Source organism: Argopecten irradians, chromosome 1 (genome assembly GCF_041381155.1).
Source record: "Argopecten irradians isolate NY chromosome 1, Ai_NY, whole genome shotgun sequence".
Taxonomy (NCBI): Eukaryota; Metazoa; Mollusca; class Bivalvia; order Pectinida; family Pectinidae; genus Argopecten; species Argopecten irradians.
In genome coordinates, this window is record NC_091134.1 from 59753493 (window position 1) to 59775773 (window position 22281).

At 39.1% G+C, this 22281-nt stretch overlaps 1 protein-coding gene across 1 annotated transcript in view; it reads left to right on the plus strand.

Annotated features, from left to right (window-relative positions):
* LOC138335925 (alpha-mannosidase 2C1-like) overlaps nt 1-22281 on the plus strand; it is a 36600-nt gene that overhangs the window by 6731 nt on the left and 7588 nt on the right. Inside the window, exons 7-19 of the mRNA XM_069285120.1 lie at nt 4775-4872; nt 5139-5230; nt 5610-5716; nt 7571-7681; nt 7984-8076; nt 8777-8893; nt 9206-9301; nt 9652-9743; nt 9982-10035; nt 10391-10517; nt 11195-11377; nt 13246-13276; nt 13674-13901. Of these exons, the coding sequence (XP_069141221.1) occupies nt 4775-4872; nt 5139-5230; nt 5610-5716; nt 7571-7681; nt 7984-8076; nt 8777-8893; nt 9206-9301; nt 9652-9743; nt 9982-10035; nt 10391-10517; nt 11195-11377; nt 13246-13276; nt 13674-13901 (1429 nt within the window). The remainder of the gene's footprint in view (nt 1-4774; nt 4873-5138; nt 5231-5609; nt 5717-7570; nt 7682-7983; nt 8077-8776; nt 8894-9205; nt 9302-9651; nt 9744-9981; nt 10036-10390; nt 10518-11194; nt 11378-13245; nt 13277-13673; nt 13902-22281) is intronic.

Below are 22281 nucleotides of genomic sequence, written 5' to 3' on the forward strand. Positions count from 1 at the left end.
CATACAGATTTTGAGGCTGATCGGAAAAACTAGATGGCCGCCAGGTAGCCATCTTTGATTTTGGCAGTTGAAGATTGTTATCTATATTTCTTGAGAACTACTGAAGGGATTTTGTTCAAACTTCACATGGAGGGTACCCTTGGTCCCTAGTTGTGCCATACAGATTTTGCGGCTGATCGGAAAAACAAGATGGCCACCAGGCGGCCATCTTGGAATTTGTTAGTTAAGGTTTGATATCCCCATTTCTCAAAAAATGCTGAAGGGATCTTTCTCAAATTTAATATGTAGGTTCCCCTAGGGCCCTTGTTGTGCATATTGCATTTTTGGACCAATTGGTGAACAAGATGGCCGCCAGGCCGGCATCTTGGATTTCGATAATTAAAGTTTATTATGGCTATTTCTCAGATAGTACTGAAGGGATCTGTCTCAAATTTCATAAGTAGGTTCCCCTAGGGACCTAGTTGTGCATATTGCATTTTGCGACCGATCGGTTAACAAGATGGCCGCCAGGCAGCCATCTTGGAATTTGTTATTCAAAGTTTGTTATCGCTATTTCTCAGAAAGTACTGAAGGGATCTGTCTAAAAATTCATATGTAGGTTCCCCTAGGGCCCTAGTTGTGCATATTGTGATTTGGGACCGATCGGTCAACATAATTGCTGCCAGGCAGCCATCTTAGATTTTTAGCCCACCATCATCAGATGGTGGGCTATTTAAATTGCCCTGCGTCCGTGGTCCGTCGTCCGTCGTCCGCCATCCGTCGTCAGTCGTCCGTCCGTAAACAATGCTTGTTATCACTATTTCTTAAAAACTGCTGCAGGGATTTTGTTCAAACTTCACATGGAGGGTCCCCTTGGTCCACATTTGTGCCATACAGATTTTGAGGCTGATCGGAAAAACAAGATGGCCGCCAGGCAGCCATCTTTGATTTTGGCAGTTGAAGTTTGTTATCGATATTTCTTGAGAACTACTGAAGGGATTTTGTTCAAACTTCACATGGAGGGTCCCCTTGGTCCATATTTGTGCCATACAGATTTTGCGGCTGATCGGAAAAACAAGATGGCCACCAGGCGGCCATCTTGGAATTTGTTAGTTAAGGTTTGATATCCCCATTTCTCAAAAAATGCTGAAGGGATCTTTCTCAAATTTAATATGTAGGTTCCCCTAGGGCCCTTGTTGTGCATATTGCATTTTTGGACCAATTGGTGAACAAGATGGCCGCCAGGCCGGCATCTTGGATTTCGATAATTAAAGTTTATTATGGCTATTTCTCAGATAGTACTGAAGGGATCTGTCTCAAATTTCATAAGTAGGTTCCCCTAGGGACCTAGTTGTGCATATTGCATTTTGCGACCGATCGGTTAACAAGATGGCCGCCAGGCAGCCATCTTGGAATTTGTTATTCAAAGTTTGTTATCGCTATTTCTCAGAAAGTACTGAAGGGATCTGTCTAAAAATTCATATGTAGGTTCCCCTAGGGCCCTAGTTGTGCATATTGTGATTTGGGACCGATCGGTCAACAAAATTGCTGCCAGGCAGCCATCTTAGATTTTTAGCCCACCATCATCAGATGGTGGGCTATTCAAATTGCCCTGCGTCCGTGGTCCGTCGTCCGTCGTCCGCCATCCGTCGTCAGTCGTCCGTCCGTAAACAATGCTTGTTATCACTATTTCTTAAAAACTGCTGCAGGGATTTTGTTCAAACTTCACATGGAGGGTCCCCTTGGTCCACATTTGTGCCATACAGATTTTGAGGCTGATCGGAAAAACAAGATGGCCGCCAGGCAGCCATCTTTGATTTTGGCAGTTGAAGTTTGTTATCGATATTTCTTGAGAACTACTGAAGGGATTTTGTTCAAACTTCACATGGAGGGTCCCCTTGGTCCATATTTGTGCCATACAGATTTTTGAGGCTGATCAGAATAACAAGATGGCCGCCAGGCAGCCATCTTTGATTTTGGCAGTTGAAGTTTGTTATCGATATTTCTTGAGAACTACTGGAGGGATTTTCTTCAAACTTCACATGAAGGTTACCCTTGGTCCCTAGTTGTGCCATACAGAATTTGAGGCTGATTGGAAAAACAAGATGGCCGCCAGGCAGCCATCTTTGATTTTGGCAGTTGAAGTTTGTTATCGATATTTCTTGAGAACTACTGCAGGGTTTTTGTTCAAACTTCACATGGAGGTTACCCTTGGTCCCTAGTTGTGCCATACAGATTTTGAGGCTGATCGGAAAAACAAGATGGCCGCCAGGTAGCCATCTTTGATTTTGGCAGTTGAAGTTTGTTATCAATATTTCTTGAGAACTACTGAAGGGATTTTGTTCAAACTTCACATGGAGGGTACCCTTGGTCCATAGTTGTGCCATACAGATTTTGCGGCTGATTGGAAAAACAAGATGGCCGCCAGGCGGCCATCTTGGAATTTGTTAGTTAAGGTTTGATATCCCCATTTCTCAAAAAATGCTGAAGGGGTCTTTCTCAAATTTAATATGTAGGTTCCCCTAGGGCCCTTGTTGTGCATATTGGATTTTTGGACCAATCGGTGAACAAGATGGCCGCTAGGCCGCCATCTTGGATTTCGATAATTAAAGTTTATTATGGCTATTTCTCAGATAGTATTGAAGGGATCTGTCTCAAATTTCATAAGTAGATTCCCCTAGGGACCTAGTTGTGCATATTGCATTTTGCGACCGATCGGTTAACAAGATGGCCGCCAGGCAGCCATCTTGGATTTTGTTATTCAAAGTTTGTTATCGCTATTTCTCAGAAAGTGCTGAAGGGATCTGTCTCAAAATTCATATGTAGGTTCCCCTAGGGCCCTAGTTGTGCATATTGTGATTTGGGACCGATCGGTCAACAAAATTGCTGCCAGGCAGCCATCTTGGATTTTTAGCCCACCATCATCAGATGGTGGGCTATTCAAATCGCCCTGCGTCCGTGGTCCGTCGTCCGTCCGTAAACAATGCTTGTTATCACTATCTCTTAAAAACTGCTGCAGGGATTTTGTTCAAACTTCATATGGAGGGTCCCCTTGGTCCATATTTGTGCCATACAGATTTTGAGGCTGATCGGAAAAACAAGATGGCCGCCAGGCAGCCATCTTTGATTTTGGCAGTTTAAGTTTGTTATCGATATTTCTTGAGAACTACTAAGGGATTTTGTTCAAACTTCACATGAAGGTTACCCTTGGTCCCTAGTTGTGCCATACAGATTTTGAGGCTGATCGGAAAAACAAGATGGCCGCCAGGCAGCCATCTTTGATTTTGGCAGTTGAAGTTGTTATCGATATTTCTTGAGAACTACTGGAGGGATTTTGTTCAAACTTCACATGGAGGTTACCCTTGGTCCCAAGTTGTGCCATGCAGATTTTTAAGCTGATCGGAAAAAAAACAAGATGGCCGCCAGGCAGCCATCTTTGATTTTGGCAATTGAAGTTTGTTATCGATATTTCTTGAGAACTACGGAAGGGATTTTGTTCAAACTTCACATGGAGGGTAACTTTGGTCCCTATTTGTGCCATACAGATTTTGAGGCTGATCGGAAAAACAAGATGGCCGCCAGGTAGTCATCTTTGATTTTGGCAGTTGAAGTTTATTATCGATATTTCTTGAGAACTACTGAAGGAATTTTGTTCAAACTTCACATGGAGGTTACCCTTGGTCCCTATTTGTGCCATACAGATTTTGAGGCTGATAGGAAAAACGGATTTTGATAGTTAAGGTTTGATATCCCTATTTCTCAAAAAGTGCTGAAGGGATCTTTCTCAAATTTAATATGTAGGTTCCCCTAGGGCCCTTGTTTTGCATATTGCATTTTTGGACCAATCGGTGAACAAGATGGCCGCCAGGCCGCCATCTTGGATTTTGATAGTTAAAGTTTGTTATGGCTATTTCTCAGATAGTTCTGAAGGGATCTGTCTCAAATTTCATATGTAGGTTCCCCTAGGGACCTAGTTGTGCATATTGCATTTTGGGACCGATCGGTCAACAAAATTGCTGCCAGGCAGCCATCTTGGATTTTTATTTTCAAAGTTTGTTATCGCTATTTCTCAGAAAGTCTTGAATGGATCTTTCTCAAATTTCACATGTAGGTTCCCCTAGGGCCCTAGTTGTGCATATTGTGATTTGGGACCGCGCGATTGATCAACAAGATGGCCACCAAGGAGTCATCTTGGATTTTGATAGTTGAAGTTTGTTACCGCTATTTGTCAAAACGGCACTGAAGCGATCTGTCTCAAATTTTATATGTAGTATGTTTGAAAAAGTTTAAAAAGTAGAGAAAAGATCCATCTTTCCTTTGTCAGATATAGATCATTCTTTGGTGGGCGCCAAGATCCCTCTGGGATCTCTTGTTATATTCAAAGTTTGTTATCGCTATTTCTCAGAAAGTATTGAATGGATTTTTCTCAAATTTCACATGTAGGTTCCCCTAGGGCCCTAGTTGTGCATATTGTGATTTGGGACCGATTGATCAACAAGATGGCCGCCAAGGAGTCATCTTGGATTTTGATAGTTGAAGTTTGTTACCGCTATTTCTCAAAAGGTACTGAAGCGATCTGTCTCAAATTTTATATGTAGTATGTTTGAAAAAGTTTAAAAAGTAGAGAAAAGATCCATCTTTCCTTTGTCAGATATAGATCATTCTTTGGTGGGCGCCAAGATCCCTCTGGGATCTCTTGTTTCTACCAATAATATGTTAATGATTAAAATCTACCTAATACATGTATATGGTTATTGACTTACAATTTATCAGCCTACATGAATTGATTTCTCAGCACTTACCAGAGAGTACAGAAAGAGGTTACCAGGCCCTGTATACTGTTAACAGGCTGATTAATACCTGTAAGGTCGATGATCCCTCAACTTATCAAAAGTAAGTTCTAACAATATAATGGCAATCTATGCTACAAGTATGATTGGTATTTTTGTGATAAGAGAACCCATCCTAAGAGAAATACAGCTAGATGAACATGTCCTGATAACTACTGTTTAAGCATTAGTTTAAGTATCCCACAGTTTCATTATTGGTAGTTATCATTTCCTTACAAACTTTTATAGCTTACAAACTTTTGAAATATGTAAAATATGTAAATGTGCATGTCTCTAATTTTGTCATTTTAATTTGCTGAACTTTATCAGAGCTCATGCGATAGCAGAAGAGTTTTTCAAACAAGGAAATGGAGCTAGTCAGCACACCCTCCACGCCATGGGACATGCTCACATTGACACAGGTAAATGGATATTTATGGTATTTGTTGCGGAATTTCATTCTTTCATCATCTTTCTACAGAGTAAAAATAAATGTCCTTGATAAATGTGTTTTATTTGTAAAAGTTTGTGGGAATATTCCTGTAAAATATCTACATGTACTGTGCTGTCCATTTCTCCAGCATGTTTGTTTGTGTAAGATATATCAAGGAGCTGGCTCCAACAACAGAATTGGTCTCATTATTAAGGAACAGTACAAGGTGTCAAGCTTAAGGTTATTGATGAGATTTTAATAACTTATGACTCTACATTGTGCATATTACTTGCTGGTAACATTTTACTTGAAGCTGTATTGAAGAATTCTGTAACCTTCAGTAAATGCTTTATATATGCTTATTTCAGCATGGTTATGGCCATATGCTGAGACGATAAGAAAGTGTGCAAGGAGTTGGTCGTGTACCTTACAGCTAATGGAGCAGTATCCAGATTTCACTTTCACATGTTCACAGGTAAAAACCACAATAGTTATATTTATATGTTATAAAACTATCACTACGTGTATATCAGTATATGTATATAAAAAGTGTACCGGGTATATAGTTTGTAATTCTGTAATATATGTGAGGAATTCAGCTACCACGCTTGTCTAAAAAACACATCACCATGTGGTGTCCAGGAATCAATCTAGCTCTGATTTATTACCGTTTTTGGGTAAATTTCCCCTAAAGGAATAAATTCCCCTCTGGCCTAAAATTCCCTTGAAGATTTGAAAATTCCTCATTTGAAGCTAAAAAATGATCTTTTTTGTAACACAATTTCCCCTGTGACTTATTTTTCATTAATTTTTTTAGACTTTTGTTTACAGCTACATGTACTGCATATTTTATGATAAGCTCCAATTTTTCACTATTGAGCTTAAAATCTTGCTTTACTAAATCTAAAAATAAAATTAGTTGTTTTACAGTACTTTTTCGTCAAAATGAATATAATTTTGGACCAAAATAAGAAGATTCGAATTCCCCTATATTTCACTAAACTTTCCCCTTTTTTGAAAAAGGGTAGTTTCCCCCAAAACCTAGATTGAACCCTGGGTGTCTGTCCAAATCGATCAGCATGCAATGTCTGTCCAAATCGATCAACATGCGGTGTCTGTCCAAATCGATCAGCATGCTGTGTCTGTCCAAATCGATCAGCAGGCAGTGTCTGTCCAAATCGATCAACATGCGATGTCTGTCCAATTCAATGAGCATGCTTTGTCTGTCAAAATCGATCAGCATGCTATGTCTGTCCAAATCGATCAGCATGCTGTGTCTGTCCAAATCAATCAGCATGCTGTGTCTGTCCAATCTATCAGCATGAAGTGTCTCATCAGCATGCTGTGTCTGTCCAAATGGATCAGCAAACACTCAGTATCTGTCCAAATTGATCAGCATATACTGTGTTTGTCCAAATCGATCAGCATGCTTGTCTGTCCAAATTGATCAGCATATGCTGTGTTTGTCCAAATCGATCATCATGCTTGTCTGTCCAAATCGATCAGCATATGCTGTGTTTGTCCAAATCGATCAGCATGCAGTGTCTGTCCAAATCGATCAGCATACACTGTGTCTGTCCAAATCGATCAGCATGCGATGTCTGTCCAAATCTGTCGTTTGTCATTCCAATTCAGAGTACATCAAACCAAACAAAATCAGTGGTATTTACAGAGGTGATGTATTCCTGGTATTGACAGAGGTGATGCATTCCTGGTATTGACAGAGGCGATTTATTCCTGGTATTGACAGAGGCGATGTATTCCTGGTATTGACAGAGGTGATGTATTCCTGATATTGACAGAGGTGATGTATTCCTGGTATTGACAGAGGTGATGTATTCCTGGTATTGACAAAGGTGATGTATTCCTGGTATTGACAGAGGTGATGTATTCCTGGTATATTGACAGATATTATGTATTCCTGGTATTGACATAGGTGATGTATTCCTGGTATTGACAGAGATCATGTATTCCTGGTGTTGACATAGGTGATGTATTCCTGGTATTGACAGAGATCATGTGTTCCTGGTATTGACAGAGGTGATGTATTCCTGGTATTGACAGAGATGATGTATTCCTGGTATTGACAGAGATGATGTATTCCTGGTATTGACAGAGGTGATGTATTCCTGGTATTGACATAGGTGATGTATTCCTGGTATTGACAGAGGTGATGTATTCCTGGTTTTTACAGAGGTAATGTATTCTTGATATTGACAGAGGTGATGTATTCCTGGTATTGACAGAGGCGATGTATTCCTGGTATTGACAGAGGTGATGTATTTCTTTTAGAAAAAAAACAATTGTATATATTTTACTTGTTTTTTAGGCTCAACAGTTTGAGTGGGTGAAGCAACACTATCCAGTGATGTATGATAAAATCCAATCCTTTGTACAGAGGGGTCGGTTTATACCAGTTGGGGGCACCTGGATAGAAATGGTAGGTACAATCTCAGGTAAATACTCATATTATAGGTATTACATGTACCTGGGTAAAATTAGGAGGTACACAATCTCAGATAAACCCTTAAGTAATGAATTAAAGATGACAACAACCCTTAAGTAATGAATTAAAGATGACTTCGCAACCACTTCCTTATAAGGACCAGCTGCTTAATTAATAAGACCTTTTGATTATAGTCAAAGTCCAAACAATTAATACCTAATTCTTCATCTGGAAATTGTCTGTATGCTGGTTTGGTTATTAGATTTAACTCTTTGTTTTCTTTTTCACTGTAACAGGATGGAAACCTGCCCAGCGGAGAATCTTTTATTAGACAATTTTTGTACGGACAACTGTTCTTTCAAAAGGAGTTTGGTAAAACATGTTCAGAGGTAAGAATGATAACATAGGTTTAATACAGTATATCTTGTCTATTAAAACCAAATGTCACCAAGTACCGGTATATTTACCCACTACATACAGTTTCTGGATTATACAGATATTAAATACTATATACATGTAGATTAAGAAAGGAAATCCCATACGAGCCAGAATAGACAGGGTTCTGGGTTAGACAAGGCTCGGTTTTTACAGGTTATACTGTACTTCCTTTTGTTAGATAGCTATGTAACTATCATCTTATATATATATCTTTTTAATTGCTTGATTATATATTTTGACCATTTTTATCCAAATCATGATGAAGTTTTTGCAGTTTCTGTATACCATTATCGATGCCTGTTTATCAGTTCATATTAACACTATAGTTATATCCCTTTGTTATGAAATACTAAAATACTACTCCTCCTTAACTACTGGAGGAATTTCTTAGTGGCTATATCCTTTTAAATGTGTGTAATATATAGCTGAAATAGATACCTCCACCTGTTTCAGAGTTATGCCCCTTTATTACAATAAGTGGGAGGGAGTATAAGGCCTCCTGGACAACATTAGCAATTCTAGTTGTATCATTTCAATTCAGTGTGATTTCATCTTCTCACCTGTAGTTTTCTTAGATTTTCTGTGCTTTTGGCACTTCATTGTTTGGGTAAGATATGGTAAGATAAGTTATAGACTACTGCTCTGTTATAGTTCTGGCTGCCGGACACCTTCGGATACTCTGCCCAGCTCCCACAAATCATGAACATCTGTAATATCAAACGATTCCTAACTCAAAAACTGAGCTGGAGCCTTGTCAATAAATTTCCTGTAAGTCTATACCTTATATTTATTGTTTAATGCTCTACTGAAAAAAACTTTTAAAGAAAGTTCACATTTACATCTTTGTACAAAAATGAAAGAACAAACAAAATATGAATAAAAACGTCGGAACATTATCTGTATTCACTTGTTCTATATTCCAAACATTTAATAATCATGTAGCATAGGAAATTGTAACATTTAATTTTTGTATAGGAATTCTAAACTGTTCTTTTGAATTTTTTTTCATGGTTTTATTTGGCTTATGAGTATTTTACAATATTAATATTACAATCTTGTTGGAATCTAATACTATTTCAGCACCACACATTCTGGTGGCAGGGCCTTGATGGTAGTAAAGTCCTCACACATTTTCCTCCTGGTGACTCGTATGAGATGAAAGGTCATGTCAAAGAGGTATTTTGTAATAGTCTTTAGAGATTTAATTTTGTTTGAGTAACTCTCTGATATACATACTCTTTTCTATACTTTAAACATGTTCGTAATGAAACTTAAAATGAATTCATGGTTATAACAGCAATTTTCATTCCCCATCAAGTTTCCTATAGTATCCTGTGATAAATGTATAACAAACTATGGTTACAATGAAGCTACAGGTATTTGTTGGTCCCCAGAGGTAAGTTATAACCGTTTTTTACTGTATATTAGTTGATTAGTAAAGTTTATATATTACACTAATGTAGAATAAGTAACATTGAAGGCCTATAATCCTCACTATAAATCACTGCTATGTTTGTATTGTGTAGGTCCTATTCACTCTCTCTAACTATCAAGATAAGGGGCGGTCTGGACACAGTATGTACCTGTTTGGCTATGGTGACGGCGGCAACGGACCATCGTAAGTTATCTACGTTTTTAACGAATCAAATTCTATGAAGGTTTGTTATATGTATGAGTTAAAGAAGATGGATAATGTAAGTAAGATGTTTATCTATTAAAGTTACTTTAGACTTCATAATTCAGATAAATTCTGAATGATGAATGAAAAAAATATGTAAAACATACATTTGCTACACAAATAACCATGTGAATTATATAGAGGTAAATGAAATTATTTAATGATAATTATTTAACAGGGAGGACATGATTCAGCGTCTCCATCGGATAGAGGACACAGATGGTCTCCCAAGGTAGGTAACTCCTGATCAACTAAAGGTGTCTTCTCATAGGTACTAGTTGGTTATCATTTAAATTGTGTAAGGGATATTTGGTATTTTATCCTTTTAGAAATGTTAGTTCTTTTCGAAGATGTAGTATATATATGAGAGTAATCAATAAATCTCAAGTTAAAAGTAAGAAACATAGTTTTGTATTTGTCATTTGTTACAGATAGGGAGACATTTTTCTGTCTAATATTGCATTATACCACATTCAGTAATTTGTTTCTCTCCTGCAGAGTCAAGAGGCTCTGTGGACCTGTTGATATTAGAAGTTATGATTTATACCTTTTATCATGGAAATTTTCTGTTATATTTTGCTGGATAGAGTGAAGATGAGCACGCCAGATGAATATTTTTCCACTGTTGAGAAGAATGATGGTGACAAGCTATGTAAATGGACAGGGGAGCTGTACCTAGAGCTACACAATGGCACATACACCACACAAGCGCAGGTCTGGCTTTATTCCGTCTTTGCATATTATAGAGTTATATTCCCTTGCAGGTATTGATTGTAATGTCATGTGTTTGCGAGCATAACATAAATATTTTTTTAGAGAAAACAATGTAAGTTTCACTCACAAAACAATGATGTCCGAATCAATACCTTTCCGCAAGGGAGATAACTCTGTAAGATGGTCGGTATATGTCACTTAAATTATTGTTTGGCTAGTGAGGTACCAACTTACTCTTCTTACCAAAATATATATCTTTGAATATAGCTCTCATATTTGTGTTATAAGTATCAGAAAAAAAAACAATAAAAGTACAACAGCTTGTCCTGAAGATCATCTTTGCTATAAGACTAAAAAGCCTCTCATAATCCCATCATCATACAAATAATTTAAAGGAACAAATTGAGTTTAATGATGCGACACAGTATGGAAGACTGATATGATGTTATAAAGATGAGACATGTGTGATTGTGATGTTAAACTGCTGAGCAGAGTATGATTAAATACCATAAAGGTTTCGTTTTCTTCTTAATACATTACTTTTTTCCCTGCAGTGTGAAAATAGAATTATCAACTAGGACTTTCTATGGATTGTTATGGTAAGTTTGCCATCCAAAGAAGACAGTAGTATTGATCTCAACAACTTACTTTGGTCATTCTTTAATTATCACTTTCAGGTAAAGGAGCTGAATCGTAGATGTGAGATTTTACTCCACGATGTTGAGCTGTTAAGCAGCCTGGCACTGGCTGCCGCACCTTCGGAGGGGTTTAACTACCCAGCAGAGGAACTTCTCCGGCTCTGGAAACTGGTACTTCTGAACCAATTTCATGATGTACTTCCTGGGTCATCTATAGAACTGGTATGTTAATAAGCAAAGGTCAAATGTTAATTAATTTTAAAGTGACAAAACTTGAATTGTATGATGTATTTTACAGTGATGCATGTTGCTGCATATCTATTTCTGAACCCGTATTTTTAGCTCACCTGGTCCGAAGGACCGAGGTGAGCTTATGGGATACCGCAGCGTCCGGCGTCCAGCGTCCGGCGGCGTCCGTCGTCCGTCGTCCGTCAACAATCGACTTCTTCTCCATAACCGCTGGTCGGATTTCAACAAAATTTGACTGGTAGCATCCTTATGGGCTACTAACTGAAAATTGTACAAATGATGGGGCTGATCCCCCGGGGGCCTGAGGGGCGGGGCCAAAAGGGGTCAATTTGGCTATTTCCATATAAACGACTTCTTCTCTGAAACCAAGCATGGGATAGCACCCATAATGCAATGGTAGCATCCTTATAGGGTGGGGATTCAAAATTGTAAAAAAGATGGGGCTGACCCCCCGGGGGCCTGAGGGGCGGGGTCAAATGGGGTCAATTTGGCATTTCCATATAAACGACTTCTTCTCTGAAACTAAGCAAGAGATAGCACTCATAATGCAATGGTAGCATCCTTATAGGGTGGGAATTCAAAATTGTACAAATGATGGGGCTGACCTCCCGGGGCTTGAGGGGCGGGGGTAAGGGGTGGGCTTTTTGATATAAAGACTTCTTCTCTGAAACCAAGGGGATAGACACCCATAATGCAATAGGGTGGGAATTCAAAATTGTACAAATGATGGGGCTGACCTCCCGGGGGCTTGAGGGGCGGGGTCAAAAGGGGTCAATTTGGCTTTTTCCATATAAATGACTTCTTCTCTGCAACTAAGCGTGGTATAGCACCCATAATGCAATGGTAGCATCCTTATAGGGTGGGGATTCCAAATTGTGCAAATGATGGGGCTGACCCCCTGGGGGCTTGAGGGGCGGGGTCAAAAGGGGTCAATTTGGCTATTTCCATATAAATGACTTCTTCTCTGCAACTAAGCATGGTATAGCACCCATAATGCAATGGTAGCATCCTTATAGGGTGGGGATTCCAAATTGTGCAAATGATAGGGCTGACCCCCGGGGGCCTGAGGGGCGGGGTCAAAAGTGGTCAATTTCCATATAAATGACTTTTTCTCTGCAACTTAACATGGGATTACGCTCATAATGCAATGGTTACATCCTTATAGGGTTTGGATTCAAAATTGTGCAAATGATGGGACTGACCCCCCGGGGGCCTGAAGGGTGGGGTCAAAAGGGGTTAATTTAGCTATTTCCATATAAACGACTTCTTCTCTGCAACTAAGAATGGAAGAGCACTTATAATGCAATGGTAGCATCCTTATAGGGTTGGGATTTGAAATTGTACAAATGATAGGGCTTACCCCCGGGGCCTTAGACGTCAATAGATGCGAGGTCAAAAAGGTCAATTAGGCTACTACTTTCATATAAATTACTTTGTCTCTGAACCTATGTATTGGATAGCATATTTGTATGGTATCAATAGCATCATTGTATGGTTGTGATTCAAAATTAAACTTTGGGAGTCAATTTTGCTTATTTTTCTAATTGTCAGAGTCTTGTGATAATTACTAACAAAAAACCAGGTGAGCGATACAGGCCCTCTGGGCCTCTTGTAAAATAATAAAAGATAGACAAGAAACCTGTGCAGTAAACAACCATTCTATAAAACATGTTCAGTATAAATATTTGATCAACACAAACAATGAAATGAATTTTATAGGGTCCAGAATCATATGGTATATATACACCTGAGTTTTCACACCTGAGTTGGTTACCTCCATTATATTACAAACAGATCTATATATATAAATACATTATTACGACCCTTTATATTCAATCCAGGTATACAAGGATTCCATGAGCCATTACAAAGGTGAGCGCCTTCAGCCTTCAAAATTTACATTTTGTACAAGTTATGTACACCTGTCTAAAAAGACCGGCCAAGAGACCAACAAAATGTGTATGTACATGTGTTGAAATTAATCATTTTGGACCCTGATAAATTGGTCTTATTAAGCAGGTGGTCTTTAAATACAGAGTTGGTTGCTAATTAGGCAGCTTTGACTGTATATGTTCACGTGTCACACCATTAAATAATCTACTGGAATTAGTTGAGTCAGAACATAAACTCTGTAAGGTTCAGAATTTTGAAAAAATATCCCCTTCCAAAACATGTAATGTTTACTGCATCAACTACATACACAAGAATTGCAATGGTTATTGTGTGAAGTAATCTGTGTGTCACCTGACATAACTAAGTCTATATACAGATATACTGAAGTCTGGGAGGGCATTATGGAACACAGCCTTCAACAACCTCACCGCTAGTCAGTCCGACATTTGTCCTCTTGTGGTCAACACCCTCAGCTGGGAGAGATCTGATGTAGTCATAGTGCCTGCCAATGAGGAGGAAACTCAGGAAAACTCACAGAGTCCATCCAAAAGGTTAAAGCTTGATAGTGATCTACTACAGGTAGATGTGTACAGTAATAGCCTGGGTAAGTCAAATGTCATCGCTACCTTGTAATGATAGACAAAGTCAAAGTCATCGCTAGCTTATAATGATAGACAAAGTCAAGGTCATCGCTAGCTTATAATGATAGACAAAGTCAAGGTCATCGCTAGCTTATAATGATAGACAAAGTCAAGGTCATTGCAAGCTTATAATGATAGACAAAGTCAAGGTCATCGCTAGCTTATAATGATAGACAAAGTCAAGGTCATCGCTAGCTTATAATGATAGACAAAGTCAAGGTCATTGCTAGATCAAAATTATATATAAAGTCAAGGTCATCGCTAGCTTAAAATAATAGACAAAGAACTTACTGATCTAAAAGACTGGGCGCGGCACCATAAAACTATTCTCAGGCAGATTATTTTCTCAATTATTTGATTTTATATAGACTTGAATAAAAATTCTGTCTGGGAAATTTTTATGGTGACAAGCTCTGGTTTCATGATATTGATCAAATAACTAGCTTGATCATATATGTATAAAACCAATGGCAGGCTCAATACTTGAAGTAAATAGATTCTATACATAGTATTATGTAAAAGTGAAACTAAATATATATATGAGATACATATGATTAGACAGTACATTTTCAAATTATTGTAGAAATAAATGACTAAATGAAGCGGTACAATTACAACAAGGTCTTTATGGTCCATTCAGGTGACTTGGGACAAACACATGTAGTCATATTTGACTAAAATCAGAACTCACCTTTTTCATGACGTTTGATGCATTTGAATTAGAATTATATACTATACATACTTAGAATTGCAGCTCACACATATTAAAGATGAATAGAGAGTATCTGTGTCTGGTGTACTGTGTATTACAGCTATTGTGTTGGTCCCTAGCTGTGGCTATATAGTGTATTCCCTGTACTATGTATTACAGCTATTGTGTTGGTCCCTAGCTGTGACTATATAGTGTATTCCCTGTACTGTGTATTACAGCTATTGTGTTGGTCCCTAGCTGTGGCTATATAGTGTATTCCCTGTACTATGTATTACAGCTATTGTGTTGGTCCCTAGCTGTGACTATGTAGTGTATTCCCTGTACTGTGTATTACAGCTATTGTGTTGGTCCCTAGCTGTGACTATGTAGTGTATTCCCTGTACTATGTATTACAGCTATTGTGTTGGTCCCTAGCTGTGACTATGTAGTGTATTCCTTGTACTGTGTATTACAGCTATTGTGTTGGTCCCTAGCTGTGACTATGTAGTGTATTCCCTGTACTATGTATTACAGCTATTGTGTTGGTCCCTAGCTGTGACTATGTAGTGCATTCCCTGTACTGTGTATTACAGCTATTGTGTTGGTCCCTAGCTGTGACTATGTAGTGCATTCCCTGTACTATGTATTACAGCTATTGTGTTGGTCCCTAGCTGTGACTATGTAGTGTATTCCCTGTACTGTGTATTACAGCTATTGTGTTGGTCCCTAGCTGTGACTATGTAGTTTATTCCCTGTACTATGTATTACAGCTATTGTGTTGGTCCCTAGCTGTGACTATATAGTGTATTCCCTGTACTGTGTATTACAGCTATTGTGTTGGTCCCTAGCTGTGACTATATAGTGTATTCCCTGTACTATGTATTACAGCTATTGTGTTGGTCCCTAGCTGTGACTATATAGTGTATTCCCTGTACTGTGTATTACAGCTATTGTGTTGGTCCCTAGCTGTGCTATATAGTGTATTCCCTGTACTATGTATTACAGCTATTGTGTTGGTTCCTAACTGTGACTATATAGTGTATTCCCTGTACTGTGTATTACAGCTATTGTGTTGGTCCCTAGCTGTGACTATATAGTGTATTCCCTGTACTGTGTATTACAGCTATTGTGTTGGTCCCTAGCTGTGACTATATAGTGTATTCCCTGTACTATGTATTACAGCTATTGTGTTGGTCCCTAGCTGTGACTATATAGTGTATTCCTTGTACTGTGTATTACAGCTATTGTGTTGGTCCCTAGCTGTGACTATATAGTGTATTCCCTGTACTGTGTATTACAGCTATTGTGTTGGTCCCTAGCTGTGACTATATAGTGTATTCCCTGTACTGTGTATTACAGCTATTGTGTTGGTCCCTAGCTGTGACTATATAGTGTATTCCCTGTACTGTGTATTACAGCTATTGTGTTGGTCCCTAGCTGTGACTATATAGTGTATTCCCTGTACTATGTATTACAGCTATTGTGTTGGTCCCTAGCTGTGACTATATAGTGTATTCCCTGTACTGTGTATTACAGCTATTGTGTTGGTCCCTAGCTGTGACTATATAGTGTATTCCCTGTACTGTGTATTACAGCTATTGTGTTGGTCCCTAGCTGTGACTATATAGTGTATTCCCTGTACTGTGTATTACAGCTATTGTGTTGGTCCCTAGCTGTGACTATATAGTGTATTCCCTGTACTGTGTATTACAGCTATTGTGTTGGTCCCTAGCTGTGACTATATAGTGTATTCCCTGTACTGTGTATTACAGCTATTGTGTTGGTCCCTAGCTGTGACTATATAGTGTATTCCCTGTACTGTGTATTACAGCTATTGTTGTTGGTCCCTAGCTGTGACTATATAGTGTATTCCCTGTACTGTGTATTACAGCTATTGTGTTGGTCCCTAGCTGTGACTATATAGTGTATTCCCTGTACTGTGTATTACAGCTATTGTGTTGGTCCCTAGCTGTGACTATATAGTGTATTCCCTGTACTATGTATTACAGCTATTGTGTTGGTCCCTAGCTGTGACTATGTAGTGTATTCCCTGTACTGTGTATTACAGCTATTGTGTTGGTCCCTAGCTGTGACTATATAGTGTATTCCCTGTACTGTGTATTACAGCTATTGTGTTGGTCCCTAGCTGTGACTATATAGTGTATTCCCTGTACTATGTATTACAGCTATTGTGTTGGTCCCTAGCTGTGACTATATAGTGTATTCCCTGTACTGTGTATTACAGCTATTGTGTTGGTCCCTAGCTGTGACTATATAGTGTATTCCCTGTACTGTGTATTACAGCTATTGTGTTGGTCCCTAGCTGTGACTATATAGTGTATTCCCTGTACTGTGTATTACAGCTATTGTGTTGGTCCCTAGCTGTGACTATATAGTGTATTCCCTGTACTGTGTATTACAGCTATTGTGTTGGTCCCTAGCTGTGACTATATAGTGTATTCCCTGTACTGTGTATTACAGCTATTGTGTTGGTCCCTAGCTGTGACTATATAGTGTATTCCCTGTACTATGTATTACAGCTATTGTGTTGGTCCCTAGCTGTGACTATGTAGTGTATTCCCTGTACTGTGTATTACAGCTATTGTGTTGGTCCCTAGCTGTGACTATATAGTGTATTCCCTGTACTATGTATTACAGCTATTGTGTTGGTCCCTAGCTGTGACTATATAGTGTATTCCCTGTACTATGTATTACAGCTATTGTGTTGGTCCCTAGCTGTGACTATATAGTGTATTCCCTGTACTGTGTATTACAGCTATTGTGTTGGTCCCTAGCTGTGACTATATAGTGTATTCCCTGTACTGTGTATTACAGCTATTGTGTTGGTCCCTAGCTGTGACTATATAGTGTATTCCCTGTACTGTGTATTACAGCTATTGTGTTGGTCCCTAGCTGTGACTATATAGTGTATTCCCTGTACTGTGTATTACAGCTATTGTGTTGGTCCCTAGCTGTGACTATATAGTGTATTCCCTGTACTGTGTATTACAGCTATTGTGTTGGTCCCTAGCTGTGACTATATAGTGTATTCCCTGTACTGTGTATTACAGCTATTGTGTTGGTCCCTAGCTGTGCTATGTAGTGTATTCCCTGTACTGTGTATTACAGCTATTGTGTTGGTCCCTAGCTGTGACTATGTAGTGTATTCCCTGTACTGTGTATTACAGCTATTGTGTTGGTCCCTAGCTGTGACTATATAGTGTATTCCCTGTACTGTGTATTACAGCTATTGTGTTGGTCCCTAGCTGTGACTATATAGTGTATTCCCTGTACTGTGTATTACAGCTATTGTGTTGGTCCCTAGCTGTGACTATATAGTGTATTCCCTGTACTGTGTATTACAGCTATTGTGTTGGTCCCTAGCTGTGACTATATAGTGTATTCCCTGTACTGTGTATTACAGCTATTGTGTTGGTCCCTAGCTGTGACTATATAGTGTATTCCCTGTACTGTGTATTACAGCTATTGTGTTGGTCCCTAGCTGTGACTATATAGTGTATTCCCTGTACTATGTATTACAGCTATTGTGTTGGTCCCTAGCTGTGACTATATAGTGTATTCCCTGTACTGTGTATTACAGCTATTGTGTTGGTCCCTAGCTGTGACTATATAGTGTATTCCCTGTACTGTGTATTACAGCTATTGTGTTGGTCCCTAGCTGTGGACTATATAGTGTATTCCCTGTACTATGTATTACAGCTATTGTGTTGGTCCCTAGCTGTGACTATATAGTGTATTCCCTGTACTGTGTATTACAGCTATTGTGTTGGTCCCTAGCTGTGACTATATAGTGTATTCCCTGTACTGTGTATTACAGCTATTGTGTTGGTCCCTAGCTGTGACTATATAGTGTATTCCCTGTACTGTGTATTACAGCTATTGTGTTGGTCCCTAGCTGTGACTATATAGTTTATTCCCTGTACTATGTATTACAGCTATTGTGTTGGTCCCTAGCTGTGACTATGTAGTGTATTCCCTGTACTGTGTATTACAGCTATTGTGTTGGTCCCTAGCTGTGACTATATAGTGTATTCCCTGTACTGTGTATTACAGCTATTGTGTTGGTCCCTAGCTGTGACTATATAGTGTATTCCCTGTACTGTGTATTACAGCTATTGTGTTGGTCCCTAGCTGTGACTATATAGTGTATTCCCTGTACTGTGTATTACAGCTATTGTGTTGGTCCCTAGCTGTGACTATATAGTGTATTCCCTGTACTATGTATTACAGCTATTGTGTTGGTCCCTAGCTGTGACTATATAGTGTATTCCCTGTACTGTGTATTACAGCTATTGTGTTGGTCCCTAGCTGTGACTATATAGTGTATTCCCTGTACTATGTATTACAGCTATTGTGTTGGTCCCTAGCTGTGACTATATAGTGTATTCCCTGTACTATGTATTACAGCTATTGTGTTGGTCCCTAGCTGTGACTATATAGTGTATTCCCTGTACTGTGTATTACAGCTATTGTGTTGGTCCCTAGCTGTGACTATATAGTGTATTCCCTGTACTGTGTATTACAGCTATTGTGTTGGTCCCTAGCTGTGGACTATATAGTGTATTCCCTGTACTGTGTATTACAGCTATTGTGTTGGTCCCTAGCTGTGACTATATAGTGTATTCCCTGTACTGTGTATTACAGCTATTGTGTTGGTCCCTAGCTGTGACTATATAGTGTATTCCCTGTACTGTGTATATTACAGCTATTGTGTTGGTCCCTAGCTGTGACTATATAGTGTATTCCCTGTACTGTGTATTACAGCTATTGTGTTGGTCCCTAGCTGTGGCTATATAGTGTATTCCCTGTACTGTGTATTACAGCTATTGTGTTGGTCCCTAGCTGTGACTATATAGTGTATTCCCTGTACTGTGTATTACAGCTATTGTGTTGGTCCCTAGCTGTGACTATATAGTGTATTCCCTGTACTGTGTATTACAGCTATTGTGTTGGTCCCTAGCTGTGACTATATAGTGTATTCCCTGTACTGTGTATTACAGCTATTGTGTTGGTCCCTAGCTGTGACTATATAGTGTATTCCCTGTACTGTGTATTACAGCTATTGTGTTGGTCCCTAGCTGTGACTATATAGTGTATTCCCTGTACTGTGTATTACAGCTATTTGTGTTGGTCCCTACTGTGACTATATAGTGTATTCCCTGTACTGTGTATTACAGCTATTGTGTTGGTCCCCTAGCTGTGACTCTATATAGTGTATTCCCTGTACTGTGTATTACAGCTATTGTGTTGGTCCCTAGCTGTGACTATATAGTGTATTCCCTGTACTGTGTATTACAGCTATTGTGTTGGTCCCTAGCTGTGACTATATAGTGTATTCCCTGTACTGTGTATTACAGCTATTGTGTTGGTCCCTAGCTGTGACTATATAGTGTATTCCCTGTACTGTGTATTACAGCTATTGTGTTGGTCCCTAGCTGTGACTATATAGTGTATTCCCTGTACTGTGTATTACAGCTATTGTGTTGGTCCTAGCTGTGACTATATAGTGTATTCCCTGTACTGTGTATTACAGCTATTGTGTTGGTCCCTAGCTGTGACTATATAGTGTATTCCCTGTACTGTGTATTACAGCTATTGTGTTGGTCCCTAGCTGTGACTATATAGTGTATTCCCTGTACTGTGTATTACAGCTATTGTGTTGGTCCCTAGCTGTGACTATATAGTGTATTCCCTGTACTGTGTATTACAGCTATTGTGTTGGTCCCTAGCTGTGGCTATATAGTGTATTCCCTGTACTGTGTATTACAGCTATTGTGTTGGTCCCTAGCTGTGACTATATAGTGTATTCCCTGTACTGTGTATTACAGCTATTGTGTTGGTCCCTAGCTGTGACTATATAGTGTATCCCTGTGTGTATTACAGCTATTGTGTTGGTCCCTACTGTGGCTATATAGTGTATTCCCTGTACTATGTATATTACAGCTATTGTGTTGGTCCCTATCTGCAGCTATATAGTGTATTCCGTCGATCCCTGTACTATGTGTATTACAGCTATTTGTGTTGGTCCCTAGCTGTGACTATATAGTGTATTCCCTGTACTGTGTATTACAGCTATTGTGTTGGTCCCTAGCTGTGACTATATAGTGTATTTCCCTGTACTGTGTTTTACAGCTATTGTGTTGGTCCCTAGCTGTGACTATATAGTGTATTCCCTGTACTACTGTATTTACAGCTATTGTGTTGGTTCCTAGCTGTGGCCTATATAGTGTATTCCCTGTAATGTGTATTACAGCTATTGTGTTGGTCCCTAGCTGTGACTATATAGTGTATTCCCTGTACTGTGTATTACAGCTATTGTGTTGGTCCCTAGCTGTGACTATAGTATAGTGTATTCCCTGTACTGTGTATTACAGCTATTGTGTTGTCCCTAGCTGTGACTATATAGTGTATTCCCTGTACTGTGTATTACAGCTATTGTGTTGGTCCCTAGCTGTGACTATATAGTGTATTCCCTGTACTATGTATTACAGCTATTGTGTTGGTCCTAGCTGTGACTATATAGTGTATTCCCTGTACTATGTATTACAGCTATTGTGTTGGTCCCTAGCTGTGACTTATATAGTGTATATTCCCTGTACTGTGTATTACAGCTATTGTGTTGGTCCCTAGCTGTGACTATATAGTGTATTCCCTGTACTGTGTATTACAGCTATTGTGTTGGTCCCTAGCTGTGGACTAATATAGTGTATTCCCTGTACTGTGTATTACAGCTATTGTGGTTGGTCCCTAGCTGTGACTATATAGTGTATTCCCTTTACTATGTATTACAGCTATTGTGTTGGTCCCTAGCTGTGACTAATATAGTGTATTCCCTGTACTATGTATTACAGTCCAAACTATTGACCCATGTAATTGGTCCCTAGTATGTATTTACAGCATTGTGGACTATATAGTGTATTCCCTGTACTAATGTATTACAGCTATTGTGTTGGTCCCTAGCTGTGACTATATAGTGTATTCCCATGTACTGATGTATTACAGCTATTGTGTTGGTCCCTAGCTGTGACTATATAGTGTATTCCTTTGTACTGTGTATTACAGCTATTGTGTTGGTCCCTAGCTGTGTCTATATAGTGTATTCCCAGTACTGTGTATTAAAGCTATTGTGTTTGGTCCCTACCGCTGTGACATTATATAGTGTATTCCCTGTACTATGTATTACAGCTATTGTGTTCAGGTCCTAGCTGTGACTATATAGTGTATTCCTGTACTGTGTATTACAGCTATTGTGTTGGTCCCTAGCTGTGACTATATAGTGTATTCCCTGTACTGTGTATTACAGCTATTGTGTAGGTCCCTAGCTGTGACTATATAGTGTATTCCCTGTACTGTGTATTACAGCTATTGTGTTGGTCCCTAGCTGTGACTAGTATAGTGTATTCCCTGTACTGTGTATTACAGCTATTGTGTTGGTCCCTAGCTGTGACTATATAGTGTATTCCCTGTACTGTGTATTACAGCTATTGTGTTGGTCCCTAGCTGTGGCTATATAGTGTATTCCCTGTACTGTGTATTACAGCTATTGTGTTGTCCCTAGCTTGTGACTATATAGTGTTCCTTCCAGTACTGTGTATTACAGCTATTGTGTTGGGTCCCTAGCTGTGACTATA